Source organism: Thunnus maccoyii, chromosome 6, assembly GCF_910596095.1.
Source record: "Thunnus maccoyii chromosome 6, fThuMac1.1, whole genome shotgun sequence".
Classification (NCBI taxonomy): Eukaryota; Metazoa; Chordata; class Actinopteri; order Scombriformes; family Scombridae; genus Thunnus; species Thunnus maccoyii.
Genome location: NC_056538.1, coordinates 6,980,740 through 7,000,497, shown reverse-complemented (window position 1 = coordinate 7,000,497; position 19,758 = coordinate 6,980,740). Strand labels below are relative to the sequence as shown.

At 40.2% G+C, this 19,758-nt stretch overlaps 1 protein-coding gene across 2 annotated transcripts in view; it reads left to right on the top strand.

Moving 5' to 3' along the window:
• Positions 1-19,758, top strand: part of LOC121898483 (calsyntenin-2-like) — a 206,710-nt gene that overhangs the window by 141,135 nt on the left and 45,817 nt on the right. For both annotated transcript variants that reach the window (XM_042413577.1, XM_042413578.1), the window contains exons 6-8: positions 5,410-5,595; positions 7,437-7,694; positions 9,137-9,258. In XM_042413577.1, the coding sequence (XP_042269511.1) occupies positions 5,410-5,595; positions 7,437-7,694; positions 9,137-9,258 (566 nt within the window). The remainder of the gene's footprint in view (positions 1-5,409; positions 5,596-7,436; positions 7,695-9,136; positions 9,259-19,758) is intronic.

The window sequence follows — 19,758 nt, the reverse complement described above, 5'->3', positions numbered from 1 at the left end:
TTGCAATTTGTTTTCATGATATGCTGCACCCACGCTCCTTGTAACTCATTTGCCTTCCTACCAGCAAACCCAATTCCTCATTATATTTGAGGGCTGTGCACGGCACACCTTCTGTTTTCATTCATCATCGACTTCTGTTGCAGGAGGGTCACTGCTGAAAAAAAAAGTGCTGAAATGGCCCCATTACCCAATACTTTACAGTAAACCTGTGTGTTATGTGCATCGATGTGTATGACACCCAATACACTGACCTTTCAAACTTACTGACAAAAACTGATCTTGTAGTTTTTATCATGGAGGTCATTAAAGTAATGTACAGGGAAAAAAACATATAGATATCATAAATGTTGCATTTGGAGAGTATGCCCTCTAAGAGCATTGTCAAAATCTTGTCACTCTTCATTCTTTATTCCTCCTGGTTAATACAAAGGGAATTTTAATGTTGTGTTGGCATAATTGCTAATAAATGAAGAAACTTGACCATTAGTCCAATGCACTCAAAGATACATGAAGAGACTATGGCTGTTGTTAGTTGACATGTAATACACATGCTGGCAATGATGGCAGAAATTCAAAGAACCAAAATACTTTTGGGGAGTTGAAAAAGTTTTATCTTGATACATTTGTCCCCCTGACACGCAGGAGTGGAAATCATTAGCTGCAGAGTGGTACTCTCCCATTCTTTTAGGAACCTATGTCGATCAACCAGACATGTCAATCAATCTTTTCTGCTTGGGCATATCTGTTGGCCCACTATACCATTCCAGTAACATTAGATATTGCAAGGTAATGACATTGCAAAGCAAGTATTTCCTACAGACCATAACAAACTTAGAGTCCATAGCCATGCTAGCACCTCTTTGAGGCTTTATTTAGGCACAGTGTTGCTTTGAGCTAAATGCTAACAGCATGCTAACATTGAAAAATGTTAACAAATAATGTTTATTATGGTTTTGAAATTCAAGCCATCCAATAGTTCTCAAGACATTTCATCGTGAACCAAACAAATTCAATTCAGTTAGGAGACCACCAAAGTCATTAGGATACATCTTCTGGCAACCTTGAATGTCTAAATTAAAATACTAAGTTTTAGGCCAATACATGTAGTGGATGTTAAGACTGGATAATTGAACATTTTGACCTCATGGCGGTGATCGAGGAAAAGTCATTAACATTAATTATCTAGTGACGTTGAGTGCCTATACAAAATTTCATGGCAATCAAACCAAACTGGTGGACCAACCAGTCAACTGACATTGCCATCCTTGGAGCCACAAAGCTAGCATGGCTAAAAACCAGTGGGATAAGGGAATGACACATGAAAAGTGTCAGTAAATTCTATGATAGGCTGATTCTCTCTTCCTCATAGAGGTCAGGCTGGCCAGTCGATGTATGAATATGTAAATTCTGCACTCTGGCAGGAGAAAGCCTACAGTACCGCTTTGTATCCATATGTCTGAAAGTACCAGGATTAGTGAGTGGAAGCTGTTCACTGCCCCCTCCAGACAAATAGAGTTCAGGTGTTCACTCCATGAGATTAAAAACTATTAAGAGGTGATGAGAGTGAAAGTGTCTTAATCTCTCCTCAGAGTCAGCACCTTTCAATATCCTTCATGTTTGTCCAGTGCTCTCTAACCCATAAACCTTAATAACCCACTTCCAAACTCAACCCAACCCTTCCTCACATATCTATATGCACACTATGTCCTCAACCCATTACCTCTCATTTATCCCTCCATGTTACCTCACTCCTTCCCCTGCATCTTTAACCAGGCTCTGCCCCGTCCTCCTCTTCCTCTCTATATGTGGAGCCAGTGTCGATGTGGTATGCTATTACCAGAGCACCTGCTATACCTTTTCACCAACCTGAATCTGACACGTGCCGTGTCATTCCTTTACTCAGCATGGCATAGTAAAACCAAAGGGCAGAAGACAGATTCAGCAAATACTGAACCTGTTAACTATTAATTTCTGCATTCATTTTGAGAAATGAGATCAATTACTGTAATAGAAGAAGACTATTAATGAGGAAGTTGACAGTTTCTTCCAGCATCTACACTGTATTTTATCTTATAATCAACACATCTGTTGATGTCAACACACCTCAATATTGCTGGGAAATGTAGTATTGCTTAAAGGAATGATTCAACATTTTCTGAAATAATTCAGATAAATTTAGATGTGAGAAGATGGAAACCATTACTATATCTGTGCTTATATTCAATATGAAGCAGAAACCAGGAGACATTTAGTGTAGCTGGGCAATAAATACTGTAAACGTGCTATACTTTGTTTGTTTCATCCATACAAAAACTGAAGCGTAAAAACAAGTTTTAAAGCAGTTATACGGGGGCTATGTGCCAGACTATGTCTTTGCCAGCAGTAATGACTTTCTGGAAGATGGTTGTCCCTGTGAGGTTGCAAGGCAACCAGTGGAGACTGCAGCTTTAGAAGTGCCAGTACTGGCTTTTTTTTCTTTGGACGGAGCCAAGATAGCTGTTTTCAGTCTTTATACTAAGCTAAGCTACCTGTCACCTGGTTACATTTCATATTGAACAGAGAGATATGAGATGGTATTTATCTTCTCATTTAACTCTCGGCAGAAATTGAATAAGCATATTTCACAATGTGCCGAGGCAAAAAAAACAAATCAGGCGTAAGATCCAGTCCTTTAAGCACACATTGGGCTAAATTTATCAAAGTTTGTAACATTGACTGATGGTGGAAGAATGAGTGACAAATCTCTCCACATGACCAAGGTCAGCTAGCTGCTGCCAGTCTGCTATTGTTAGGTGCATTGAGTGTGTGTCTGCAGTCACTCCTGATGGCCCTTAAAATTTGGCCAGTTACTAACCCATCCGTTTTAAGTCAATACTAGCTTTTAGCCATTAGACACTGCTTATTGTCACAATGTGTAAAAGGGACTGCAGAATAAGGTGATGTATACAATTCATACACAGAGTTCAGTACAATAGAGCTCAGTATATACAATAACTGTGTGGAGTATAAATGTGTTTGGGGGGGAAGATACAGCCAAGCCTTTTGTGTTTTTTTTGTATTTTCTTTTGTGCTCATGCATGTTTTTTTTGTTCCCACTTAGAGTGCATCATTGTTTGTGCCTGTTCTCATCACTGCTACTGACAATCCCATAGTAAAGGTGCTGGAGCAGCCCACAGCAATCACCGTCTAGAGGGGGTAAATCAACTACAAAACAGATACAACCTGTGTATGGGTTGTGTATTGAGCACGAGGTGGTGATTGTGTTAGGAAGCAAACGTGGCAGATTTAACAGGCTGGTGAGCAACAAAGAGCTGTTTCCCTTCTTCTCCAGTCAGCTCGGTGTCATGCTCACGCCTCCAGCTATTAGCCAACAACACTCAATAGATAGATAGACAGGTAGATGGCTGGATAGGAACTCATTTGTGCACACTAGCAGCATTGATGGGACAGGGTGGTTGAGAATTGGGTGTCCAATTAATATTGAGGTGGTATATTTTGCTCTTAAAGAACTAGTTTCATACAGGGATGATGCAATGATGCTTCTGTATGACAGAATATGGTAACTGGACTGACAGCTTCTGACTGAGGAAATGTTGGAAATCTCTGTTGATAGCAATTACAGATATTGCAATCTAATTGAAAAAATAAATAAAAAATAAAATGTCTTTTGGATGAAGGTCATGCTGTGGGAGCAGTCTTCTTAGACTTAAAAAAGACTTTTGATACTGTTAACCACAGTGTGTCAATATCCAAACTTCTCAAATTCCAATTTTCTGAAAATGTTTCACAAGGGTTTGACTCATACCTCAGGGGAAAAGAGCAATCTGTGAGAGTCAATGGGGAAAAGTCCACCCCCTGTGCCAGTAGCATGGGGATATCCCAGGGGTCCATTCTAGGTCCATTGCTATTTAACTTGTATATCAACGACCTACCTGAGAGTTGTTCTGGGGTTGGCTCCAAATGTATGTTGATGATGCGGCCATTTATACATCAGTCATAACATCTAGCAAGGCCGCTGACCAGCTTACTGAATCCCTACATCTTCAGTCCTTTCACTTAACACTAAATGTAAAAAAAAAACATTTCAGTCTGTTTTTCTATATGTGAAAAACACGAAAATGAAAGATTCATGGTAAAAAATAAAGAATTAGGTAATCAGTCAGATTGACAAAGTCAAGTACTTAGGAATCATCTTGGATTCATGTCTAAGATTTGATAAACAAGTAATAATATTTGCAAAAAAGTTAAATCAAGTCTCAACTGCGTCAGACAGAAAGTATCTTCCATTTAGCACAGCTCGGCTCTACATGTATGCCATGATATTCTCACACCTACTATACTGCATCACTACCTGGTCACAAGCCTCACAATCAACTTTAAAACCCATCATATCACTATATAAACAGGCAATAAAAATCATTGCAATACGCAAAACTTCATTTGGACAATCAGTCTTCTCTGTTAAATGATCAAAACTATGGAACTTCCTACCCACTGAGTTGAAAATTCAATACAATTTCAATGTTTTCAATAGAGGTGTTAAATCATGGCTAAAAGAGAAACAACATTGTTATCACACCTAATACCCCTGTATAGACACAACTGTACTTTTTGTGTATGTATGTATTTTATTTCCTCTTTCCTTTTTTCCATTTTAATTTTTATTTATTTAAAAGCCTCCTGTGGACAGGTGTTATATTTCGCTACAAACACTAAATACAGTGCATCTAGTGCTTGTGCATAATTGTATGTTCCAATGCTATTGTGATGTCCATGTCAAATAAAATAAACTTAACTTATACGCTGGGTACACTGATTGAAACTGAGGTAATGACTGAGATTGGCGTACAGTCAACAAAATTCACTAAACACTAAACAGGCAACATCATTTTGCAGTTTATTCTTTTGTTATCTCTGGGAGAGGCTGTGCAGACAAACAGTAACTCACACCACAAAGGCTGGAAAAAAAATGAAGGTAAAAGCAAAAACATCACCGCAGCACAGAATAATAGCCTGCCCGGACAGAAAACACAATTCAAAGCTGACGGGACAGACAGTGACAGCATGACTACTGCCGCTAATGCAGGTACTGCACTGCACTCCAACAACAATGCAGCAATTTCATTAGCTGGGCACATTCTGCCAGAAGGATATTGAGTTGTGATGCCAGATATATCACTGACAGTGAAAAATTGGAAATGGAGTCTTGTTTTGATAGTCGCCTAAATGGGCAAAATGAGGCAGAAAACGTGCAATAACAAAAGCAACAAGTAGGCTTGTGAAAATCAGATATTATTTCACATAATAATCTACACCTCATTGGCATTTCCACCCAGGAGAACAGACTCTGCAGTTGAATCTACCCTCTCTGCCATCCCTAACACTCACTCCATTTCCCTCTTTTCCCAGGTTGGAATAAACGAGTGGACTATGAGCCAGGAACAGGCAGTAAGCAGCTGTTTCCCAAGATGCACCTTGAGACCTGTGGTGGGCCGCTGTCGTCAGTGAGGACCACAGTGGAGCTGCAGACCAGCCACATTGGGAAAGGCTGCGACAGAGAGACCTACTCAGAGAAATCCCTACAGAAACTCTGTGGTTGGTTCTGCTCTCTGACTTTGTTGTGTTATGAATATCATAATTGTGCTTGTGTGACCAGAATGACAAGCAGCAAGAGATTGAATGTGCTTTTCTGAAATGAATCAGTAAATTATATTAGAGTTAGACCTGTGGCTATTAGGATGGTGGTAGATATGTAGAATATACAGTAGATGGCTGTTCAAAGATGACTTCTGACTGAGGCGGCAAACTGAAAGTTAGTGCAGTGAATTAGAAGTAAGCTGCTGCTAAAAGCATCAGTGGAATCCACACTCGGAGTACCAGGGTCAGACAGGGCCTGTGGCGCCTTTCTCTGCTCTTTTTAACCCAATATCTGAAGGCTCACGGTCCATGTAGCTTTCTTATCTCCGCTTGTGTCCCTGGTAAACCTCTATGCTAAATGAAGGCGCCAGAATGGCAACTTAAAGCTGTGTCACTAATGATGTGACAGAGCGAGGGCATTAGCCGCCCCAGATGCAGCCACGCTTTTTCCTCAGTGACTGATGAGCAGCCGAGCCACCGTGCCGGTGCCCAGAGCACCAACAAAGCAGCCGAGCCTACCCGCTCCCCCCTCCCCGCCCACACTGCACCTCCAGCAGGGGGGCTGGAGTCATCATCTTTGACTAACGGCCTTCACAAGCTCCATTCCAGCTCATCTGAATGCATACCGTCCCCTCCCTGCCTCCCCTAGCTCCCGGTCCATGCATGGTTTACCACTAAAGAGTCCTTTTCAGGCACCTCATAATCGTTATCTGATAGCGAATAGAATAAATTGTAATTGCTTTTTTAAAGCACAATCAATTTGAGATAATGTACAAAGATATCGGGCAAAGAGAAGGCTGCAGCTGGGTGCTGGAGAAGTCGATGCGTATTTATTTACTGAGGGAATCTAATTACTGGAGTCAGAACGTCGACACTGGCACGCATGCGAGGTAGAGAAAAACAGAGCTTTACAGACAGGGTAAAAACATCAATTAATGTGCTAATGTTGTGTTATTAGCAGAAATGAACAGATGCATGTTGCAGTTGTTTGCCTGGACAAGGGAGACATGGTGAATTCTGACATTGACCATTTTTTTTTTCCTTCTGAACAGCATGGTTCCTGTATCGCTTTGATTTATTACCATCCGTAAGCTGTTACAAATGATTTATAAATGTGGTTTAAACGCGTGAAATGCATTTTTCACTGTCACACAGAGGATAGATTAGTAAGGGCATGTCAGATACATTGAGGAGCAAGGTGAGCGACATGGCAAAAATAATGTTTGTCAAGGTGACAGTTTGAAAACAAAGACTGTTCAGGATTCAACATAATGAGGTTGTTGTATCAGAGGAATGATGGAGCCGCTTTTAAAGAGAAGAGGAGAATGGCAATGACTTAATACAATGCAGTAATGATTAGTGTGTTTTGTCAGGACATATAGAGATCATAGAACAAAAGTGTCAGCTGTAAACATTTCATGTGATTGGCTGATTCACACATCACACTGTCCTTCTTGCCAAGTCCTTGCTGTGTCTTTTCTCTTTGCGTCACCATAGTACTCTGTCAAATTGTCCTCTCAGTTTCCTTAGAGGCACATTTTAGTGGTGAGCTATGTACTGAATATGTGAACAATGACTTGCATCTCTTTTCTTTTGAAAGTCAGTTTCATTTGCCATGAATCAATACCCACATCCTCTATCCATCTCGGCCCATTGATTACATATTAAGCCCTGCCATCTGCCTTACTCATAAGTAATCATAGCCAAGGTTAGGCCAATATACACTGCATATCTGCCGTGATTGTTATTGACACCTCTTCTGTTGCAACTCTTATTTGTTCCCACGGCGATGACCCCAGGGGCCTCCTCAGGCAGCACTGACCTTCTCCCTGCCCCCAGCGCCGCCACCAACTGGACAACTTCCCTGGTGACTGACAGTGGGAGAGACAGTGACTTGATCTTTAGGTTTGACGGTCGTCAGGCAGCTAAAATCCCAGACTGGGTGGTACCCCAGAACCTGACAGACCAGTTCACCATAGCAACCTGGATGAAGCACGGGCCCAGTCCTGGGCTCAGAGCTGAGAAGGAAACCCTGCTCTGTAACTCTGATAAGACTGGTGAGTATGAACATGGGATTCAAGGACTCATATCATCAAATGGAGATACTAAAAACTCATTGAATGCCAGTACTTTATATGTAAAAACACATATTATGTCATGCAGTTTTGATGCATTATGCCATAACCAACAATTTAACTGAGATTCAAATGCTGACTTTTTTAACACAAAGAGAGATGTCTGGTCAAGCCAAGACTTTAGAGGCCCAGTCAACCTCAGCTGTGATCTCTGTACTGTAGAGCTTGAAGTTAGTAGGCCCCATCAACAAAAAGGTAGTTCATATTCAGTTTATTGTATGACAGGATTTCCTGAATTATTAGGTCCACATTAGAAGTAACTTTAATTAGTTTTTATATCATGTTTGCATCACTACACTGTGAACTGGCCTCTTATCAACTGTAAGGTATCTTCACACAAGAAAGTACAGTTAACAATATTGGGTTGATATAATGGCTGACACTGTCTGATCTATATGAGTATATGTTGGCTACAACCGCAGGACAACACCATATAAGGCTACAAAGAAGAGTTGAGAGACTTTCTGTAAATGTTTGAGCCTGTCCTCTCAAGAAAAACGACCCTATAGGTTGTAAATTTAGTCGCCAAAAACGACCCATAGTTACGTTTGAGTGACAGACATCTAGCGGCCGTAGTAATTATGACCCGGAGAAGTGACACAGTTCAGACGTCTATATGAGACTTCCTTATTAGAAGGAGGCAGGTTGGGTGGATGGCTAGATAGTTAGTTAAATGACAAAAAGGAGACCGCTGTTCGCTTCTCATTTCCAACTGCAAGTCAGGACATTTTTTTAAAAAGACGTAACATGGTGTTTACTGTTGCCATGATGACAAAGGTTGCCTAACTTTAAGGAGACGCATTTCAAGTGAACATTTTTACGCAAACCATGATCTTTCCCTAACCTTAACCAAGTGTTTTTTTGTGCTCAAACCTAACCAGACATTAACCACAGAGTTGTTACATCATAAAACAGTGATTTGTAACGGCTTTAGAAAACGGTATATTATGCTCCCAATGGGTCGTTCTGGAGATTTGATACAAACAACCTATGTGGTGGTTTCATTTGGAGGACTTATTCAAATGATCTATTATGTGTAGGCACAGCCATTCAGACAAACCAATCATAGAGCACTCCTAAGTACAAAACTGGATACGTGAAAATGTATAATGTATACATGCAAATATTTTCTCCATGTATAATCACAACTAGTTGATTGGATATTCAAATGAAAGTTAATATCACAGCCTACACTATCCTCATCACTGAACTATCTTTAATTTTTGTGAACACAGCACCAACAGTGCTGTGCGGGTTTCGTGAGGTTTCATAAAGCCGGATGTCAGATTGGCTTCACCTGACAGTGAGTAGGCGTGGTGATTTGGTCCCTGGTGATTATTCTTCTTTCTCCCTCCCTCTTACAGAAATGAACCGTCATCACTACTCGCTGTATGTCCATAACTGCCGCCTGGTGTTCCTATTGAGGAGAGATTTCACTCAGGTGGACACCTTCAGACCTGCCGAGTTCCACTGGAAACTGGAGCAGGTAAAATGCTGATGTTAAGACACGTACAGCAGACAGTACGTATTTCTATTTGGTGCTTGGTTGCACTAGAAATCCTCTTACCTCTCTCCTCTCACCTAAACTTTAATTAACACCAATTAATTTTGAGAACACTCATACCACTCTACCTAATAGCCATGCAGTTTTTAATTAATTTAGTGACTCCTCAATAAATATTTGCCATGGACATGTACACTTGATTTTTTTTTACAGCTAAAGCTTTTCTTTTTCTGCTCTGCCATTTCAGTGTCTGGCACGTCATAGAAATATTTCTCTAAGCAATCTAATATATCCAGAAATAAAACACAGTTTCCCAGCAGGGAATCAGAATTAGAAACATTATTTTAGGAGCTTTTATTTAGTACAGAAATGTTGATATAAGTGAGGCAAGACTAGACATATTTCATGGTATGTCATACACCAAATATTTTAAGTGATGGATACTTGAACAAACAGGATATCAAACAAGTCCATAGGCAGAAATACGCTTGCTCCAGGGACATGTGCGTATGTGTGTGTGTAGACAGCAGCTGTCTGTTGATCAAGGATGCCGTCTTAAAGTCAGACAGGTCACCTCGACTCGCAAGACCCCGCGCTCACCCAGCAAGGACATGTGATTTAGGAAAGAGACGCACAGCTGAGCCTGGACATCCAGATGCAGCACCCAGGGCTAATTTGATCAGACAGATCACTGGTCTTGATTGGGGGAAGAGCATGAAAGAGGTCATACATCAACCTCCCGACTACACATGGCGTGTGTGAGGCATCATCCAGAGGAATTTAGACAGAATTTCCCACAGAGCATCAGTCACTTGTCTGTTTTTTGGTGTGTTTTTTTTTTAAAAACATCACCTTTTAAAGATTAATCCACGTTTCTCACAGATCCACACTTCTTCCTTTTATACAGGAGATCTTTGCCTCATCAGTCAAAGGCTTTCTCTTCACTACTTTACTAAAGGGGATAAATACGTTAGAAGTGATTAGGGATGTCAATGATTAATCAATAATCTGTTCATCAGTTTAACTATGGCTATAATTGAATTGATTAAAAATGTATTAACCAGCATAGAAGATGAAGGATTTGCGATGTAACATTGTCAGGTTTTGATGTAGTAGAAGGTTGCATCACCAGGTGGTGCTTTTATCTGTTGAATGAGATGGAGTTAAAAGTGTGTGTGCTGACCACATGCACAATAAACGAGCGCCTCTCTCCCATCGCGCTCCATGAAAAAACTGTTTTGCTGTGCTCACAAGCAGCACTCAACTTACCCCTATCATGTAGCTGAGGCAGCCTTATCATCTTAAGTAAAACCAGTAAGACTGAAGTCTGTTGCAGAGAGATTGGTGTAAACTCATTTCTGTTCAATATGTTCAGCTACAGCTATTTACAGCTACAGCCCTTTTGTTAATACAATAAAAATGCATTACACTTTGTTTGAAGTGCTATATCTGCCCAGCATGTTTAGTCCCATTTTAATTAATGTCCTCAAATGAAGCGTGACAGTTGTGCAGCATCATTTGGTTCACTTAATATTTCAAACTTGTTTTGCCATTCGATGAATAGTGACAAAAGTGTTCCTCAATTTTAAGTGAAGGCATTATTTTGTTTTTATAGAGGGCACAACAGTGGGGAAAAATGTAGACTTTGTGTTGTGCATCATTTTTTAACAATTAACTGTATTGATTGTTAGAACATCCTTTACATCAGTTAAGATAATAGCTTGAAATACACATCCCTAGAAGTGATTCCATCAGCCTTTACATTTTTTTCTGTAATGTGTAATTTAGCTGTTTGCACTGGAGGAAATAGCTACCTCTTGCTGTTTTAATGTTGTAAAGCCATCCAGCTCGACTGCTAACTGTCTCCTAAATGCACACAAAGTTGAATCCAGTTTGGAGACCAGCAGGGACATTTGCTACTTAATGGGCTTGTTTATTTGCAATAATTGGAAGGAGTCATAAAACGCAACTTACCAATATTAAAATGCAACACATCACAGCTGGTTTCTTCCGATGCTATATTGGATGGAATTCCACGTAATTGAAGATTTAAATAAAGAGTTTGGCTGGAGTTTTTACAGTTTTTGATCGTTAATAAAAAGATTTAGGTAGTTAGTTAATTTTGTAGTCTTATCTAAATTGATCTCAGCTTGGTGATTTTTTTTCATTTATTACCTCTAGGTGATAAAAGTTTCAACGGACCATGCCGGCTCCCCATACATCTTTGTAGCAAGCTGCACTAAAGTTGTTAAACTGTAGAGTTTCCTGAGCACTTTTGAATCTCCTTCTCTGGTCTTATGTCTCTCATCTTCCTCCTTCTTGTTAATAGTTGTCTCTGAAACCGAGGGGCATGAAAGGAAACTTTCATTAAGTCGCTATCTCCTCTCGCCTTCTTGCCACTTCCTCCTCATCTGCTAATGTCTTTTTAACAAAATGAACTTCCCAATACCTCCAACCCAAAAACCCTGCCACAGAAGAATCTCCTCCTCTCTTTACATTGGTTTATCACCGAAGTCCAATTAATTTCTCATACAATCCAATCAGGCATTGCGAGTCACTACATAATGACTGGAACGGGGGAAGAGATGGTTGCAGATATTGGTTTTACCTGCTGAAAAAATGAGTGTACTATCTGTTAACAACAGACAGAGTAGTTTGAGGCAGCATGGCTTAATGCTTATAGGCCTATTGTGTTGAGCGTGATTCAGTATTTTTAAGCTTTGCTATCTGTGCTGTGGGCATTGTTGAGAGAGATGGCCTGAGGTTTTTATTGACTTCATTGAAGAGCTTTGCTTTGAGCTTGTATTAAACATGTCTTTTGTGCATGGTTTCATATTCTTTAAATGCAGACTTTCATTCAAGCATCTCAAAGAAGACTGTCAATCTTGAAAATGTTTTCAGCATTAGCCAGAACTGAATGAGCCTCTTTGTGTGTTATAACTGTGTAGAAAATTAGATTGAGTCTACACAGTCCAAAAAATAGCCTTTGGCATGTGCAGGTGTCCAGGAAAATTCACAGGCTGCTTGAAAGAGTGACTCACACACTAAAGTTAAACATCCAGACTCAGACTTTAGTTCTTCCATAGTGTGTTAACTGCGAGTGAGACTTTATTATTCCATTGATCTAGAGAAATAAAACTCACCATCTCAATGTGTCAGCCAAAACCAGTTAATATTTTAAAGGGTAGTAAATGAAGTTGTTGGTTGGTAGCATCTTTACAGACTTAATCATCTACACTTTATATAAAGGATGCACTTCAGGCAGCTGTCAGAATCATCACATCACATTTTTGACTTTTATTCAAAACAGAGTTCCTTAAACTCTTCCAGCTTCAAGGGAAATCCCAGTACACATCAACCTGAGTCTTTCTCCTATAATTGTTGCCGCTCTGACTATATGCTATTCTAACTTTGCACTCTTCACCTCCATTATAGAGATTTGGGAAAAGCAAACGGGGGCAAGCAATGCAAGCCTTTGGGTCCAAATAAGTAAACACAAAGAGAAGTTCTCTGGATTAGTTTCAGCTAACTGCATAGGGGATCTGCTTCTGAGGAAACTTGCCAGCAAGTGGATATGCAAGAGAAACAGCAGCAACTGACAGGAGATGTGTTTCAGTCATTGTCTTGTAAAGAAATTCAATAAAAATGTTAAGTGCAATAGATGGTTATCCAGTGGACCATATTAAAAGGAGTTGTGAGTCATTTACTTTGATGGTCAACCATATGTATTTGAACTGGAGTACACAGACAAGAAGATAAATCAGAGAAGGAAAGAATGAAAAATGAAAGCAAAGGCAGAAAGACAGTAAGAGGACTGTCCCACAAGATACATGATACAGAACATAACTCAAACCAGTGGTGTTCCTGTGGTCACTGCTCTCCACAGCTGACTGAGGAGGAAAACTTCTGCTAAGAGTTGAACTTGTAGATGACAGACTAGGAAAATCTAGAAATGTCCACATAATGAGAGTGATCCAAGCAGTGTAACTTATACAGATGCATGCCTCTGATCAGCATACTGTGTTTCACTGTTTTACAAAGTAATCAAAGCCTATTGGAACATTTTAGTGCAAAGTTCCCATGACCCAGGTTTTTATGTAAATTGGTCAATATTTAGTAAATTAGTTTTTTGACCATGCAATCACTTAGAGGAGTTCTAGTAATTTCCACCAGTAAGTTAACCTTTATAACACTTCCACCATAAATGTTTTGACTAATCACACCATCCTAAACCACCATTTGCATTGGTGAATCAAATGAATGAACATTTTTGAGTCCACATTTTCAACCACTGTGCAGTAGTCCATTAAATGCTGATGGGATATATGACTGGACTATTAGGACCATAAAAGGTAGAATTTTTGTTTGAGGTTTCCCAATATTAGTTGTCAGCGGCACTCCATTGCTCCGATGTTTCCAAAGAGTTTGATAATGTGTCCCACGTAGAGAGATAAATGGAAATGCTCAGCGTACAGTCAGAACAAAGCCAGCATTGTGTCCTCATCTGACGGGGTAGATGGACTTTGGCGAGGGGAGAAAATCAATGAGAAGTCACCTCGAGCCTTTCAGCTGCAAAAAGAGCAAGAAAAAAACCACTGGGATAATTGAGATCTAAATGATGTTTCCACCGGGAGTCGAAATTGAATGTGGAAGTGACATCATTACCTTTGGCTACCCCATGGAAAACACTTATTTTTCCAGGAAAGCAATCAAGCAAACACTCGGGGGACCTTCTCTGATTTCACACGTGGAGAGCCATGGGACATATAAAATTGAATCAGTGACCATATACATATGACAGGTTTAAAAGCAAGCCTGTCGTCAATGGGCTCAGGTAAGGTGAAGCAATGAGACAATATGTGGGAATGTTTAAAGTCATACATACTGTACTTCATGTTTATCCAGGCAATTTAAAAGAACTGTAGAAAATCATTGTCTATGCTTTAAGGGACAGTTTGTCTTCTGGTTGCTGTACTTTTCCATTTTTCCATTATCACCTTTTTCCATTATCACCTTAAATTAATAAGTGAGATTAGCATTCATTTGGAGTAATGTTGCTGGCTTCCTGACAAATGTAAATCCAATATTGACTCTCCTTTTATCTCTTTTGTGGCTCCTGAGGGAAATATCTGGCTCTTAAGCCGCTAAATGCTCCAATTTGTTTACCAGCTAGTTACTAACTGTGTGCTGTGTTTAGCAGGTAACATGTAGCGGGTTTGTTACAGCTTCTTGCTGATGAAGTTGTTGGTTAGTTGTGAGCTGTAAAACCAAAACAATGAGTCTGAGTTCATCACTACACAAGACACCTTTCACACTACAAGTAGTCATTTGACCAGTTGTTCATATAAAAATATGGACTAGTGTAGCTTAAAATTAGGGTAAAATAGGAAAATACTAAACTTAGCAACTCAGAGGGTTTATTTTATACTTTTTAGCCTAACCTCAACATTTATTTTCTCAAGAAACATGTCAAGTTCTAACAATTACAGTATTTCCTTTTAAATGGATAACTTTTGTTATGATTTGGCACTATATAAATAAAATTGAATTGAATTAAATATTCCGTCTAGTTTGGGGTATTTTCTGGTTAAACTATATGAATTGAAACATGAGTGATTTTCAAGATCATGGACCTCAGCACCATGTTATTAAAGTAAATTAAGGTTTATTATACTAGTTCAAGCAGCACATTTGTCAGTCACCATTGATTTATATACTCCCATCCCCATCTTTATATGTGGGTGTAAAAGTAGTAAGCAAATTTCAAAGTGTGCGCTCACATTCACTGTACATGTCAACAATGCCTGAATATATTTTCAGTCATAAAAATAAAAGATGTAGAAAAGCAGATTTTTTGCCAACCACTTGGCATGATCTTCTCTAACAGTTGCCTCCTAACTGGTTCAGGCATATTTTCAAAACAAACATCTCCTGAGCACAATTTGAACGCTGAGCATCTGGCATTTTCAAATTGCTGATGTGCTGCTGTTGAGTGCTGTCATCAGAAATTCCTTGTTAGTAAACTGGGTGATGTTTAGGGACCATACTACCTGATGAGGTTATGAAATTATGTTGTCTAATTATGAAGTGGAAAAAAAGGTTGTGTGGTGTTTGCAAGAAATGGTGGCAGTGCACATCTGTCTTGCTCAGAGAGGAATGAAATTGTGAAAGAGGGAGGCATAGTGCATTCTCACACACTAGCTGTCTTTCAGGCCCAGACCTGCTACGAGGAGCACGGACCATCACCACAAGCTTGAATAATAGCGCATGCAGCTGTCTCCAATTTTGTACCAAATTAATATGCAAATGAGGGGGGTGTAGTTTTGATCCACCAACATGGTATCATGCAGATCAGTAAAATAAATGGCATAGTATTATCCATTTTAAAATTTGAGGCATTTAACTGATTCCAAATCCAAATCCACAATAGCCAAAAATCAGGATTTGTGTTTTTCTCTTGTCTTGATCCTTAAACATCAAACAACAGTAGTGCCCCACTTGTTAAAAACTGAGTTTTTGGGTTCATTTTTTCCTCCATCTATGAGCTTTACAGCAGACAAATATTTTTTTTTCCATTTCTATATTTTAGAGAACCCAGTAGGTTGTGTCCAGCATTAACAGAGGAACGAGGAAAAGCCTTTGTGCCCATGCAAAAAATTAGTAGGTTTCTGTCTCTTACCTTATATGTGTTGCTGTTACTTTCTTTCACGGTCTCTCTGTAAAACACACACACACACATACACACACAGCATTTCCCTCCTCATGGGAGGGGTCGTGTTGAATGATAGATGACTCTTACTAAAGAGCCTGCTAAATTTAGAGCTCCCCTGCACCAACTGGCTCCAAAGAGCATGATGGGAACACACACACACACACATACGCACACACACATACACAAGGTCTTCCTGTCTCTCTGAAATGCATGCAGACTTGAGCTTTATACAGACAGTTTCAACCCCAATTCTTGTCTTGTCTGTCCACCTGAGCCCCCCTTCCTTCATGCATACATGCACATACACACAATTTTACTTTCCCCACTTTTTTCAATGCAATAAGCTCCTGCAGATTTGGTGTTTGTGTGTGTTCTTCACCACCATCTAGCTCTGGGTAAGGACTAAGATCTCTCTGTTTACCCGGCTCAGGGCTAAGATCTCACAGCTTTACTCACAAATACTGTGACCATTGTCTAGCTTCACCTCGGGAGCGAGAGGGGGACTTACATTGGTCTTTGAACACGATCATCCATGCCACTCTACCTGTAAAATTACACCAAGTGGAGCATACAATTCCTCTGTGTCAAAATCCCCCCCCCCTGAAATACAGCCGACATCACCGTGTCCACCTTCTCTCAGCTACTCACACCGCACATATTCACATAGAAACTGTGGATTTTTATTGTGAACAGCAGAGTAGCGGCGCCTGGATTTTTTTTTTTAATATCGATTTGCGGTGATGCAAATGGCCTTGTTTGTATTCAGGTTGAGGATTTCATTGACAGCAGGAATCAATAACCATGGAAAGATGAAAGGGTAGAAAGAGAGGACAGCGGAAGTAAGGAAACGAAAAAAGGGATAGACAGTGTAGGTGAAAGAGAAACACCTCAGGGGATAGAGATCGAAAGAGGAAAAATAGGTGAAGAGAAGATGGAGATGGAGGCAACAAAGGGAAGAACTGACAGAAATGGTTTCCCACTGGAGGAGACACATGCCAGTATATAACTGGGCAGGGGTAGAGTAGCTGGAAGAAACAGAAATATAAGACAAGCAGAAAATAATGGAACAATAACAGTCGTACTTCTTAACTGCTGATATGACTCATAATGCAATCTGGCTGTTAGATTCGGCGAGCAACACACACGTACACACTCAGGATGATAGGTGGACGTGGGATCGATACAGTCACACAGGGTGTAGGGAGACAATATAATATGCAAAATAATAACTCAGTACGTGTAATCGGAGCAGGCATGTTTTGTCGATGCAATCCTCTCGGTATGATATCACTCATTCATCACCAACAACATTATGTTCTCTTATAATATTCTGCAGAGGCGTCTCTCAACCTCCGCCATCACAGTCTGCTTCACAAATGAAATCAGCCTTTATTACAAACGCACTTTCCGAAACCCCTGTTCCATGCAGTTTTCCATCATTTTTATTTCGTTCACATCCCTCCATCTCTGGATAATATTATCTCCCCTTCATGAGAGTGGGAGGTACTGTAGATCTTAGATAGGTGGAGATGGTGCTGGAGAGGCCACAAAGTGACAGGATGGAGGAGCAATGGCTTTTATAACCTCGCTGACAGTGACTATGTGTAGGTTTCTGTGTGTGTGTGTGTGTGTGTGTGTGTGGGAGAGAGAGTATGGGTGATTGTGTAGTTGTATATTGTGGTGTGTTTTATTGTTTATCCATATGTTAGCGAGTGTGGATGGTTTGTGTTTGCATATACTGTATATATTTTCAAAATTTGTAGCCAGTAGAGCTGTTTTTAAGTCCATGTCAAGTCTGAAGTCATTTGTTGATAGTCCAAGCCATGTCTCAATCTTGGAATAGAAACTCTTAAGTCAAGTCCTTAAGGACAAGTCCATGTCAAGTCTTGAGTATTGTGATAGCAAGTCTCAAGTTATGTGAAAGTCCCTCAGGGAACATCCAAGCCAAGTCTCAAGTCTTCAAGTAGCAAGTCTCAGGTCAGGTTTCAAGCTTTTACAAGGGCAAGTCCAAGTCAATTCTGAAGTATGTAATAGAAACTCTTAAGTCAAATCCCAAGTCCTTCAAGACAAGTCCAAGTCAAGTTACATAAAAGTCCTTCAGGGCATCTCGTCTCCAGTGAAGTCTGAAGTACTTCAAGACAAGTCCAAGTCAAGTCCCAGGTCTTGTAATAGCAAGTGAGAAGTTACATCTCTAGTCTGTCAGGGCACCTCCAAGTCAAGTCTGAAATCTTGTAAAGGCAGGTCTTAAAGAAAAGTTGAAGTCACAACTCTCCATTACCAAACTGGTGGCAATTGTAAGTCTTAAGGCTTCTTGAATGCTGACCATTAAATGATGTCATTTATAGTGCCTGTTACATAAATACGACACAACTTAGTCCTTTCAAGGAACAGGCCTAATATGACACATACTCAAGATGTTTCATATTCATTTTTTGTTGTTCTAGGATTTTACAACTTAAACTTTAGTTAATTTCTTTCAGTTTCAAGTCTCTAGTCAGTTCAAGTCCTGTCCTGTGTGAGTGTATAGGTCTTTGTGTGTATTTTATGTGTAGGTAAGTCCATGTATGTCCGATGTTCAGCAGTTTTGTGCATGTTCACACATTTTTGTACCCTCAGTATGTGAGTAGGTGTTTGTGTGTGAGAATCTTATAAATGGGAGACCTTTGATATCACTTTGTGGTAAAAGGGTGCACAAAACCCAAATAAAAGAAAATAACAGCTCAGTAAAAGTTGCTGTTCGGCACCATTCATCATATTAATCTGGACCAGATGGGTTCACCGAATCCCTTCTTCATCCAGCGAATCTCTCCCTTTACCATCGGCTCTTTCCTCCTTTTCACTTTTTTTGCCTTTTGTCCCCACCAATTTGTCTTACTTTCTGGCCAAATAACACTCCCAAACTCTCCTCCCAGACTTTCTGCCTACCCAAATAGTTTTTAAGAAGGAAAGTTTATGTGCAGCGCAGCTCTTGCCTCCGACTGGGTAAAGCACTTCCTGGATTGAGGGTGGCTGTCAGAATCTGCAGTGAAGATTTATTGTGCACATCCCACCCTGACCTTAAGTGTGGTAAGAGAAAAGGATGAGAAAGAGAGATGGATTGAAGAAGAGATAGAGACGGAGAGGCGGAGGAATAAGTGAGCCTGGTGGAGGGCTGGTAAATTTGGTGTAGGAGTATCGGTGGTATACGCGTTGTCAAGGTTTAGGTAATCAAGAGGAGGCGTGTGATGGATGTATTGTGGCAGTAGGTGAGATGGCACAATGTTTCTCCCCAGTCTATCTCCTTCCACCGCTCTGCTAAAGGTCTGTGACAACTTTTACCACTACTTGGTTTGTACTGACAGTTTAAACCTTTGGGATCATGTTTTACTTTTTTCTTTTTTCTACTGCTGCTGAGATTGCTGTTGTTTCACGATCTCCTCTCTCTCTCTTTCTCTCTGTTACTATACTCTTCTCCCTCATCCAGACATCCACCTTCCGTCTCTGTCACAATCTTTTCCTCCATTGCGATGCGTACTGTTGTATTTAAAGTAACATGTACTGATATCCAGTATCCACTGAGTGGCTCTGGGAAACAGTGACTCACTGAGTCTGCTAGCCCGATGCAACAAATAAATCCAGCGTCATGCATGCATCAATAATGAATTCAGGCCTTACAGGGAATCAGCATTTTTACCTCCTACATACCATGTCTGCACTTGCCACTGCCCACCACCATGGACTCAGCAGAGACACCAAAGAAACCTTCCTTTGGGACGTGGGAAGTTTATTCA